Here is a 13,447-nt window from a genome sequence, read left to right on the forward strand (position 1 = left end):
GGAAAACATATCAATTTTTTTCAATCTTAAACATTTTTTGGGCAATGACAGCTGCTATTTCCACAGGTTAAAAAAAATAAATAAAGGCATAGCCTTCTCATCTAGCAGTTGCATTTAAGAATAGCAACCTTTAGGGTGTGTGATTCTGGGGAAGACTTTTTCGTGTGTCTTTTGGGACACAAAAATTCCTACTGAGACTAAGACCAAAAGAAAAGATAGTGGGAGAAAAAAAATTATCTTTAGAATTCCCTTTGTAGTTTCATTTATTCTTTTGGCTTGACATCGATGGAATAGGCTTTTTGTGTACCATGTATAGTGCATAAATACAGAGAGTGTGTTTCATGAAAAATAAAAATGTTAGCTTTCCTGACAAAGATGATGTGTTACCTTCTGAGAAACACTTTTCACAAGAATTAAATTAGAAACTTTAGGGGAAAAAAAGTGAAATACTGAAAACTCATGAAAAAGCAACAATGTTCTTGAGTGCTCTGTAAGGCTGAAAAAACTCCTTTTCTTTTGGCTTGAAAAGTTTGCTTTAATTCAAAATTCTTATTCAGCTTGTTGTTTACACCCTGAATCTGTTTCTTATGTCTTATTCCTGGATAATTTATTTTGGTTCCTGCTATTGTGCCAGAAGTACGATACACAAATATTCTCAAATTTGTCTTCAGCAGTTTTTGCTGAAACTGGAACATACATAAATCTGTCGTGACATTCACTCTTATGTTTCATTATATGTTCTCAAGAGTTTTTACAGTCTGTTATGTCTTTGTTTTTCACTTACTGCTTTTGCATTTGTTGTAAAGATTAAATATACATGATCTATATTTCAAGTTACCACTCCTAATTCTTTGGTCCTGTGTATAGTTATAGTTGTTCAAAAAAATGCCAGACTGATATGAAAAGTTTTGGTGGAATGAAACAAAGAAAGATTGAAAGCAATGCTATTGACAGAACTTTATGGTCTGTGTTCTACTATTTACTTTGTAGATATATGGGTTTATGATGTAAACCTTGCAAAGTCATTTCACTGCTGTTACATGTGCAAACAATTTAATTGTACTTTGAATTTTGAAATATTGGATCTCAATATATGATTACATGATTCATTTTTGCAAGAACATACTTAGCATACCTATAATTTTTCTGTTCCAAACTATCAATCCCTCAACTCCATGAATGATTTTTGAATAAATTATGCATGTTAGAGCAGATGACTGCTCCAGGGTATTATATAACTTTTTAAAAAATTGTACAACTGTCATCTAAACAATTTGTGTACACATAAAATGGAAAAGCAAATACATGTACCTTTTCCGTTACATAGTTTAAGTGCACCTTTTGGAACTTGAGTTGGAAAAATGACATCCCTCAAAAGGCACAGCATGTAAGATACCAGCATTTTTCTGTTCAACCCATTTCTAACCGTAGAAGGAATACTGTGGTTATCAGGGAGAGACCTGACAAAGCTGAACTAAGAAATCATGTTAATGATAGACCATTTTAGTACAGAGATTTAGGTTGATTTAATTCCTATAGTGCCTGTTGGCATGACAGACACTTTTTACAAAGACTATGCTCACAAATTACTTCTGCTACTGGCAGTTACCATGACTTTATCAATGCCCAAACTACTTAAGCAGATTGCAACCATCAGGTATTGACCAGTCATCAATCCACATGGAAAGAAACAAAACAGTAACAAAACCAGTAGAATTAACATAACAATATAAAGATAATAATAAACTAGCAATCGCTTCCCTTTCCTCTCCTCTCAACAAAACCAACACCAAGCCACCAGGCTCCTACAAAACAAGTGGGCATGTCTCACCTTGGAGCTTGTCAGATTGGAGATATGCCCAAAGACTGTAGGGTTAAAATGCAAAAGCTTTAACTACCAAGTGTCTCACTACTGGGCCTGGAAACTCAGTAGTATGTATTTACTGGATGCTCTTTGAGACAGCTAATCGCTTTGTATGTATTTTGTACCCTGCTGCGTAAGATGGGGCCATAGCCTCATCTGGAAGCAGCAGGAATGACCATAAAACTGACAGTTCAGCCAAAACTGGGGAAGGGTGAGAGGGGGAGGGAGTGGAAATGAAAGGTGCAGGACTGGTCGGTTTTGGTTTACAAATCCAAGAACCACACCAGGCATATACAGCACCTTTAAACATGAAAAATTGAACCTCATTATCCAATTTATCAGTGTGGAGGGCTCTGTGGTTTGATACCAAAGTCTGGCAGAGGTACGGTCTTGCTCAGTAACGTTGATCAAGACCGTGCATAGTTGTCGGAAATAAAGAACAGCCTACCATGTTCTGGTTAATTATTTGTCTGGAGAGAAGAGGAGGCCAGATGATTAACATTACACATTTGTGTTGTATTAATGCAACGGCCTCCATCGATCTGTCCATTCATGAAGTGGATGGGCATGAGTGAAATTTGGGAGCCTGCAATAGAAACTGTTGCTATTTGAAGAGATATAATCCCTTTGCCTCTGAAGAAAGTTTCCATAGCACATGTTCAGCTGTCAATTTCCTGAAGTTAATACATACCTGCAGGTAGGATTCCTGCCAAGATAATTTCATTCCCAAGGCCACATCTGGCTTACTGTAGAAAGTAATCTGTTTGCTAGTCCATACGCCAGAACAAAAAACACCTGTCATTTCAACCTTTTACCTTCTGAATGTTTGTTCCATTCTCCAAAGGGAACGTGTAATCTTAATTTACATAATAAAACCCATTTAAGACATGTTTATTATATAGAATAGAAGATACCCATAAACTGCCCAGAACATAAGCAAAAAACTCCTTAAATTTGTTATTTCTAGAATATACAGAGAGGTGAAAATCCAAGTGAAAATGACTACTGCGTTTCTTGAATGATAACCTTGCAGGTGGTTGGTTTGAATTTTACATTTAATACATTCTTGGTTGCCTAAGACTCTGTATTAGGTTTGAGAAGGCATAGGCTTTGCTGATAAGTATTTAGGTGCTTGTGGATTATGAAAACAGATGTGCTATGTATTTCCAAGTGTAAATTAAAAGTTCAGAGAACCTAAAGAAAATAAAACCTGGGGCAAAATACATCAGTTTAAGTAAAAACCATAAATAGCTCACAAACAGCAATGCATAAAGATATCTCCAACTATCCTGGCTAACACAGGTAGCTTAGAACAATGGAAAAACAAAGATATTTCAAAATTCATATGGGACATGAGGAGCAGAAGTCTTCAGACAACCCTAAACCTGAAATTATTAGCCATGACTTCACTGCTTTAAGTCTGTATGACATTAAGTCTAGAAAATGAATTATCTACCCATGTATAACTGAGTGGAAGCAGTACCCACATTCTAAATTGTAACAAACATTAACCAGTACATTTTTCCATGCCTGAAAGTCAATATTGAGGTAGAAAACAAAACAGAGTCAAGATGACACATGAAAAGCTATGTGAAACTATTTCTTTATGGACAAAAAATGTCAAAAGTTAGTAGACTCTTTACATAGAAAACACAGATTATGGGACAAAAAAAAAAAAAAAGAAAAAATAAAGTAGTTGGATATTAGGTAATTACAAATTTACCAAAGTTGCTTGTGTTTCAGCCCTCTAGCAAATTCATCTAGGGACAAAATTTATATGATCATGTCATTAACATTTAGCTTATGGAACACACTAGGTGCATCGGTAACTATTCATTGGGTGTATCCTAAAGACTGAGTGCTTGTTCTATAAGAGGAATTTTAATCAATGTCTTTATTTATTGGGAGAGCTGAAAAGATATTATTTTTCTAAAAATCTGTCCTGAAAAGAACAGTTATGTGCTGTTGCAGCAAACCTCCACCATGAGCTAGATTTGAAACCTGAGTTGGTCATGGCAGACACGGCATGCTTTTTGAGCTGGTGGCTGGAGAGGATCACACCTGCTGAGTGTGATCACCATTACCCAGCTCTTTGCCTCATTTCTAGATAGAGAATGGACGTGACTCAGGGCTGTGCAGACACTGAGACTGTTGTCTGTTGGAGCTTGGATCAATTTACTGCAGAAACTGGATAGCTCATAGCTATTTTAATGTTAAAACACTTTCTTCAGTAGGAGGTATTATAAAGTATCTCCTCAGAGATGGCTGCAACCTACTAACAGCTTAAGTTGTCATGGATCTAAAGGGCTTGATCTGGTAGTCATCAAATTTGCACTAGCCATGACCTGAGTGGCTCCTTGTCAGCTTAGGGGTAGTTGTCTACTAAACTGACACATACAATCTTAATTTGGGTGATCACTTTATGTTATTAGTGGTTGGTAATCACTAGTTCTTCCTGAGGCACTTGTTATAGAATCACTTTTTCAGGAAAAATAAAAGAGGGTTGGGATTTTTTTTTCTTGTTTGCATGATTCCTTGCTTTTTTTGGAGTGTTTCTTGCCAGCTCTGTATCATTATTTTACTTGCTGCTGTAATAGCTAACAGTCTATTCTCAGATGCTGTTGCCAGAGAGGAATAGTCTGACTCCTCCACAATTTCACTAATGGGTCTTACAAGGTCCTCAGCAATACCCAACCTGCTCAAGACCTTGCATGCTTTTCTGGTACTGCCTGCTCGACAATGTCAGTCGGTTTAGTCTGCTTCCCAAGTGTTGGAGTCCACAGGCAGAGGAAAAAGCCAGCTCACCCTTGCCCGTTTCCTAGGCCTTACACTAAAAACAGTTTTAGAGCTTCTGCTCCCACTCATACCACTGTTTACAACATGGACAGTTACTACAGAGGAGCGGCTTTGCAGCAGCCAGGACCTCCTCAAGACCTATATGCTTGCTTAGAAATCTCCCTGTTGCTGTCAAGTTACTCTCCCATTTCATGCCTAATTAGGCCAATAGGTCTAATTCCTTAGTCTTTTGACTGTTGCCTTGAAAATTTGGATATTGTCTGTCACTAAAAATGACTGCACATATTTTAAGGAGTTTCATAAAATAGTTTTATATCAGCACATAATAGGTATCTTACTGTAGATAAGACTCAGTATATTTTGTGAAGACCTCTCAGCTGAGAGGGAAATGGAGTATTTCTGTCAGAGGAAGCTAACTGGAAGAAGGCAGCCTCACGCCTACCTTGCACTGCTGCGAGGACGTAGAGATGAATGGGAGAACATCCATTTGCCCTCGTGCATGTTTCCAGAGCAAAGAGCTTTGTTACCTGTGGTCTCTACAAAAGCCCTCTCCTGGAATGAAGCATGATCTATGGGAGACTGTTTGTCAGGAGAGCAGTCACTAAAAGGCAGGGCTATGTCTTTGTGCCTGTCTTTTCCCAAATTTCTCTCTCTCTCCTGTCTTTCTGAGTTTCAGTGCTATTAATGCTATCTCAGTTTTGCCCCGCTTCTAATTTTATTAACTACCTTTCAAAAGTAGCAAGATGTTAAGATATGGCTGGATACTAAACTGATACAATTAGAGATATTCCATGCCATGAAGTCTCCCATGTAAACCTGTTTCGTAAAAAGGCCTAAGCATATTAAAATGTTAAATAAGAATTAGGTGTAAGCATTAATGATAATGCATAGTTACCTAGTTTGTTCTATCTGATCAAATTAATTTCTTTAAATATAAAAATTCCCGTTTACACTAACTCAGCTGAGCCAACAAGGCCCACTTTTGCCTGTTCAGAGGGAAAGGTCCGTTGTACACAACAGACTTTAGTCCTTATTTTTGACTGCCTTTCCAGGAGCAGTTAAGATAGTCAGATTGCAGTGGTCGTGCAGCACAGGTCCCACACTGCAGCCAGCAAATCTGGCTCCTGTTGCCTTCATTTATTGAGGATAAACATAAATGTGAGATGTTCTTGGATCACCAAGTCGTGACAAAGAGCCACAACATAAAATACGAAAGCAAAACATTGCAGCTTTATGAACCCATCGCTCTCCAAAATGAAATGACTCTTAAGTCAATTTTAGCATCAGCAGAACTTTTTTAAGAATACAGAACTATTGTTTTATTAAAAAAAGCCAAAGAAAGCAGCAATCAGTTATACAAGTACTCCTAACTTTACACACCTTACAAAGTAAAAATGATCAGCTCTTTGAAGTGTCAGTTAAGGGTTTAAGTTTAAAGTAAGCAGTCTTGATAAATTAATGGTATGTGATTTAGCAATCTTAGTTATACAGCCCTTACTATTACTGTAATTTTTTTGAACAAATGTTGATGTTGCAAAAGTATCTATTCAGCATAAGTGATGTTGCCAAGATGATGTTTCTTTCATACCCTGAAGGTCAGTTAATAAGATCACTACATTGCCAACAAATCGTGCCCTGCTGTTTCTCAGTAAGGACTGAGGGACACGTTCAATTTCAAACACACATTAGCTTGCATTCAGATACTCTAAAAGACATATATATAGAGGTTTGGATAAGAAAAACATCCAAATAAAATATTGTGCAAAGGTTCAGCTTTTTTTTCAGGCTAGTTATTCTGTCTTGTCAGCTCCACATTACTAAAGATTATAAATATACTCTTTCTAAGAAAGACAGAATTGTCCTGATGCTACCCAGTGGATTCCTGCTGAATTAATTTGGCAGGGAGGGAAGGGAAGAAGGGGCATAACGATTTTTTTTTTCTTTTTTTTTAACATGACTGTTATTATTCTAGAACCAGATGTGTTGTGAATTTAAAGGATACTAACCAATTTGGCATAACTCCCCATATGGACATCCCCATTTCAGACTAAGTGAGGGCTTTTATTCTGGGTTAGCTTTTTCCACTTGCAAAGTTTATCCTATTCAGAATACGTGTTTCCCAGAAGGGGAGCTTTTTCCACAAAAACTATTTCAGTCAGTTTCACCACATAGAGAGAAATCCACTTTATGTGACTGTACAAAAAGTTAATTATGTACAATATATTTCAATAAAATAGGAAAGAATATTCTAAACTCCCATCTTCCATGTGCACTAACACATTATTAATATGGCTTGGAGCCTGTGTGCCTCATTTGTCAGAATACCATACCTGCCATCATAGGTAACCCCTGTAGCCGCGTTTTAAGCCTCAAGATCACAATTAATCTTCAAAAGTGAAATACAAAGCAAAGACAAATTGTTTTTACACTTCATCACTTCTTTATGATCTGAAATGACTGTATCAGCAGCACAGGAAAAAGTCTGGTTTATTCTTTAAATAATATTTTTAGCATTTTTGGAGCATCAGTGCCTCACAGCCTGTTTGTTGATGCAGTGTTGTAGCAAGATCTTTGGAGATTTGTAAGATGCAGTGGTCCCCATTTTCATTTTAAATGGATTGATATCTTTTATGAATGATACAAAAAAAAAAAAAAAAAGCAATTAAGCAGGAAAAACTGCATTTCAGATTAGACCCTACAGCAGCACTAGCATTACAGTTACCCATGCTGCTACTGAAGTTTTTAGGAAAAAAACGTGCCTTCCTCCTATTCAAGTGGTCTGAGTTACGTCCCTAATAGCATCTGTGAGATGTGGTGGGAACAGGAATAGCTGCAGCTCAGATTGCAGCCGTAACAAGGTCTTGCCAGAGCCCTTCATTAGGCAGGGGAAATAGTTGCCTTGGACTTCCAATGCAAGGAACAAATAGAAAGATGATGGATTATTTCGGTAGAGCTAAGGAAATATTAACCAACCTTCTGTATGAAAAATATTGTCAAAACACCCATGTGCCTAACTCAGCTATTTTTAGTCTTTGAGGAAGAACTTTTACTGAAAAGAAAAACATATAATATTTGGAAAACCTGAACATCAGACAGGGCTTACTTTGAAAATGAAATGTTATTGTATTTATCAGAAACAAACATTGAATTTTTTATAATTTTCTCTTCTCAGTTCACTATTAGGACATTTCTTTGAGCACTGCCGGTGAATAATTCTTTTAAATAAAAAGATGCTTCTCAAATCTTTAAAAGCTGCTAACAGTTTCTCTATCATGTGTCTTTTAAGCCATAGGACACGCTGGTTGTTAAGTTAGGATTTGCGAGGGCAATAAAGCTGGTGCGGTTTTGTTTGGGAATAACAGCCAAGCATACTCATCCTGAAGCAACTCACAGAGGTCTGCAGACCTACGGCCTATATCTGTCCTTTCTCGTAAACTCTGGGTGATTTCATGGCAGGACTAACTAGAACACAAGCACCAAAGGAGAGAAAGGTCCTTGAGCAACACGAGCCGGGGGCAGGCTGGCTCCACAATGGTCGATGGAAGCATAGCACGGGTGTTTGCCTCGCACGTGTCCCAGATTGCATTATTTTCAGAGCAAGTTTTATACTTTTAAAACAGTTCTCGGTTTGTCATTCAGGTTTATGCCTCCGCAGCACTGAGATACACCCTCCTTGTTTTGTGACATTGACATTTTCATATATTGTTGCTCGCCTTATGCATGTGTGAACAATTGCTGCCTGGATGGGGTGACTAGACAATAACAGGGGAACATTCTTTAGTTTAAAACTCCTACACAAGATATATATTCCTGAGCTTTCTAGTCCTGTCAGTTATAACTAAGCCATTAAGTTAATCATACTGAATTCAGAAAAAGGTGCTACCCGAAACCTGTCAAGGTAATTATCCTTCTTTATCCTCTGAGGTAGGAGTGCTCTGTGTCAAATAAACATTTTTTAAGCGTTCCACCATAACTTTCTCCTCATCTTCAAGATATGCACCTTCTTTCATCTCCCACCTGAAAGAAAAAGAACTTTTTATTGATTTTTTAATGTGTTTTAAACCAGTCCTTAGAACAAGCAAGTCAATACAAAACTCGTTACTACCAATTAATTGCCTGCCCCCCTCCCCCCCCCCCCCCCCCGTGGTGGGGTACACCAGTTAAGAATACTGCGTCACACAAAATACAGCCCCCAAGAATCTTGCCCCACACAACCGGCATGACAAATTGTAAAACCTACCAAAAAATCTTGCTTATATTTATTGTGGTAATACTCTCTTTTTCTGTTTTGTATCACACATGTTGGCAGAAGTGGAAACCTTGTAAAACTAGCAGAAAAAAAGTGGAAGATTGAACAGGTGTTTTGGAAGTTAAGCCACTGCTCCCGAGGCTCTGTAAGTCTGCAGTGAAAACTCAAACACCACATGATGTCCAGCTCAAATAGTTAATCCGAATGGCCATCATTCTCTTGCAGTGACAATACTATATTAAGAAATACCACAAAACTGACTGGCTGTTTGTTTCTTTAACCAGCAGGCATACCTATCGCACCAGGAAATAAACATACCGTATTCTTCCCTTTCTCTATGTGAATACTCAATTCTAGTTTAGGATGAAGATTAAAACTGAAAAATGAAAAAGTAAAAGAATATGAAGACGATTTTGCTTTTGTTTGGTAGTTAATTAAATATAAAACCTTAAAGGTCATGCAGTATTCCCTTGCAGAAAATCAGGATAATAAATGCAGAAATAGTGCTAATACATAGTCAGCTAAACTTTGCATCACTCTAATTATGCCTACATAATGCTCAGTAATGTGGGTCTATCTCTTTTACAAATTCTAGGGATATTTAAGGGTTTGATATCCCTTTAATATTCATCTCTTTCTGTTCTAAGTAGATAATAAAGTGTAGGCTCCCAGTTCAGACCAGCTGAAGACAAAAGGTAAAGCATGAATACAGAAATCAGATTTTCAAGTATTAAATCCAGTAGATTACAAATGAGCCATAGGATGATCCTGTAAAGTAGGAGACATGTAGAGAAGCAGCAGAACAAAGACTGCTTTTAGGAAACTAATGTCAGGAGCAATGCTTTAATCCTGTCCCCACACTTCTTAGGTCCTCAATCAGACTGCAAAAACCAGAAGCCATATACAAGTTTAGATTGGTGAATAAATCAAATATAATACAGAATGGTGGGAAGAGAACGTTGCATTCATCATATTTTCAAAAAGAGGACAGTTGTTATTGGCAATAGAGCATGGCGTGCACTTTTTGTAACTGTATTTAAAAGCTTACTAAAACCAGAATAAGAAGAAATGCTCTGTAGTACAATCCAATCGTTAAAATACAGTTAGGAAAAATATATTCAATGACCATGCATAAATTAGCATATCTCTATCATACCTTTACTTTAAAAAATGAATCTGACAACACACATTACTGCCTGAAGTGAAGAAGTTATCAGAAGAAGCAAAGTGTACTATGAGTAAAGTTGTAAATGCTGCATGTCCATGATCAAATTTTTACAATAATTAACCTCCTATTACCCCACTCATACATGACTACAATGATACTTAACCTTACCTGAATATCAACATTAGGTACAATTAATTGCTGTTATGTCTGTCTGCTTCATTCTTTGGTTTATGGTATGTTTGTAAAATCTGGCTATACGAGCCCTCAGCACAATTAACTTTCGCAAGCATCCCAGCTGAAAACTGTTAAATAGGGTGACTGTTTTCCCTTTTTCCTTTTGCTAACGTACCACGCACCTCTTCAAACCCAGGAAGGAGTCATGCAAGCCTTAATTTGAATTTATGGTCCTCAGAGTCATTCCGAAACACCACTTTAGCAGTTCAATTGATTCATTTTAATTAATTTGATTTGTTGCATATTTTTAAGTAGAGGAGCTGTTTGCTTAGAAGGACGACAACTAAAAATGCTAAATGGAATATGTTCAAAACAGTTATTGCTGGAGATATAACACAGAAATCTAGCAGTCTTGGCTAATGGAAGCTTAACAATAAATCAGCAGATTCCTTTTAAAGACAGTGACTTCATACTTGTCAGCACATTTCATTGAACCTTAAACATTAGTGTTGGTAAAAATCTTCAATGTCATCCAGTTTGGACATTCTTTAGTGTTCACTTTATAACAAGTTATTACTAATACATTACATTATCATTTTATCAAAAAGCAGTCTATTTTTAAAGCATTTAAGCAGGTCCAATGAGGATAAGAATGTCTTCTATGCATTTGCTTAACAGTATCCATGAATTAAAGATCTATGAAATGAACTTGACAAACACCTGGTCCCTCATCTAATTTAGACATTTTTCCACTCTTATGCTTAAAAGTCTAGGGATAATGCTGTTTTTTGAAAGACTACTGGACTGTAAGCAAGGAGGCCACAGCACGTCTTTGCTGTTCTGCATGAGATGAGAAACCAGGTGTTCGTGTTCAAGTGGAAAAAGAGTCAACATTTACTATTCAAAAATTTGTCCAAAATAGAACATGTTTTTACTAGCATATCTAAAATGTGTGACAATTGTTTTGGCAATAGTAATTGGTACAAATCCAACTAGCCAGTTCAAGTAATGTGAATGTGAATGAAATTACCATCACAAATTACTTTCAAAATGCAATCTTCATCAGCTGAACAGCCAGCCTGCACACCTCTGTTGTTCCAAATCATTAGTAACATAGCTCCTAGAGAAAATTTCCAAATACATAGGTGGTGTATATTTTATTTTAGTCTGGCTACATTGCTGTATCTTGGAAGATAAAATAAAATCAGCTTTTCAAAACGGTACTGGAATTATTTGAACCAATCCATCATATCACCATCCACATTTTGCTTAGAGTTCATATAACCATAACGAGTCCCAGTGTCCAGAAAGACCAACTTTCAGTATATTCTTCATATTTAAAAGAAAGCATATGTTTAAAATAAACTGCCATCACCTTTGTAACCTTTAGGGTGGCAATGCAAGTTTTCAGGCCAATACTACTTGTGCACTTACAGAATTAAATATTTGAAATATGTTTTCAAAATATGCTGAAGTATCAAATAATGTAGATGACATATTCAGTGCACCAGAGATGAACTGCCTAAAAACTTTTCTCCCTGTGTTGTTCCTTTACTATGTTGCACATGGCTAATCACAGGGAAAAAAACCTTGGCAGTATGTTTTTTCAGGCAGATACAGCAAAAGACGTCAGCACAGATAAATAGAGGAATGACTGAAGTTTTCTGCTGGTCATCCTAGACCTTAGATCATGAGGTCAAAGAGGATACTTAGCACTGGGAAGGCTTCTGTTTCTCTGCATAAATAAGGGGCAAGAGAGGAAAAAGTCTTGGCTTGCACATCCACAAGCTAACAAAGTGCAAGGGGCGAAGTATTCCATGCTCCTGGCATATCCAGTGATTCCAGCTTGTTTCCTTGGCAGTGTATCCATGTGCTAGCCTTGCTTATAATTAGCATCATTACATCTTTTCATATAAACGGGTATACAGGACTATGTTTTGTGATACTTTTTTCTCCCTGCTATACTGAATTAACAAAAGTAAATTTGTTTGCAAAGATGCAGAGAAAAATCTTCTGTTAAAAGGCATGCTAGACGTTTTGGCAGGGCTGGATTTAATAGGTGGTGATACATTTGCTGCTTTGATTCCTGTTGCAAAATTGCATATATTTTGTAAATTGTAGATATATTCCTATGAAGCCACTTTTTAGAAACCATAATAGGGACTATATATTACATTTAGGTGCTTGTTACAGACCAAGAGGAAGTTGATATCAAAGGAGTAGTATATTAAATCAGAAATACAACATGGTTTACATATAGTAGTATGCATATAGGAATTATGAAAAGTGACATAGATTTTACCTGTAGCAGATTATCACATTTTAAGAAGTTTACTTTAGTAGGTACTCTTTGATTAGTTACTAAGTTTGTTCATTACAGTTCATTAGTTATAACAAGTCTGTAAAGATCGGAGGGAAAAATTTATGTTAAAAATTAACAGCAAGAAAAAATGAAGAAAACTGAACTAAAATGTAAGAATACTTTTCAAGATCTATTATGAACTTTGAAAAATCTCCTTATTTGTATTGTCAGAGAGACTAACCTTGCCGTTTTCTAAAGCTTATACAAAACAATGTCTAAAAAGTGGACAGTTTACAGAAAGGGTCACACAAACATAATTTTTTTAGTGGTATTCTATGTATTGCTGAGAATGCTTATGTAATATTTTGATATCTGTTGTGTTTCTTAATGTCCTGAAAAACGTTACATCCCATGTAATTCTACGGATGGAAGGGGGGGGGGGGGAAGTATTTCCTATGGAAAAGGTAATATCTCAGGTCGCCTTGTAGGGAAGTGTTGGCAAATGATGAAACATTAACTGTACAGCTGTACATTAGATAGCTGAAAATATGCATTTTCATATTGAATAATAGCTATACTTAATAGTTGATGAGTATAAGAAAAAGCAATGTATTTGATACTGAGCTAAGAAGATGACATAATTCACATCTAATCTAAATCAGACACAGCCAGTGCCATTCAAACATCCTAACATGGGTAAACATTCAGACTTCAAGCACTGCAAGCTCTTAAGCTTATCTATTTTTAATGTGGTGAATTACCACTGCAAAGCTTTACAGACACACTATTTTCAAGGGGAATTTTGATAAAAAAAGTGAGCACAAGTTGAGAAGGGCTTCTTTTGCCAAGTGTTAGGTAAGAAGGCAAGAGTGGGAAAAGAACACAAAAAAGGTG

The 13,447-nt window shown here is 36.6% G+C and overlaps 1 protein-coding gene across 3 annotated transcripts in view; it reads right to left on the reverse strand.

The window, feature by feature from the left end:
- Positions 1–1,092: 1,092 nt before the first annotated feature.
- The window catches only part of KIAA0825 (KIAA0825 ortholog), a 252,837-nt gene continuing 240,482 nt past the window's right edge, over positions 1,093–13,447 (reverse strand). For all 3 annotated transcript variants that reach the window (XM_037374639.1, XM_037374640.1, XM_037374641.1), the window contains one exon: positions 1,093–8,677. In XM_037374639.1, the coding sequence (XP_037230536.1) occupies positions 8,563–8,677 (115 nt within the window). In that variant the 3' untranslated portion in view covers positions 1,093–8,562. The remainder of the gene's footprint in view (positions 8,678–13,447) is intronic.

Source organism: Falco rusticolus, chromosome Z (assembly GCF_015220075.1).
Source record: "Falco rusticolus isolate bFalRus1 chromosome Z, bFalRus1.pri, whole genome shotgun sequence".
NCBI lineage: Eukaryota > Metazoa > Chordata > Aves > Falconiformes > Falconidae > Falco > Falco rusticolus.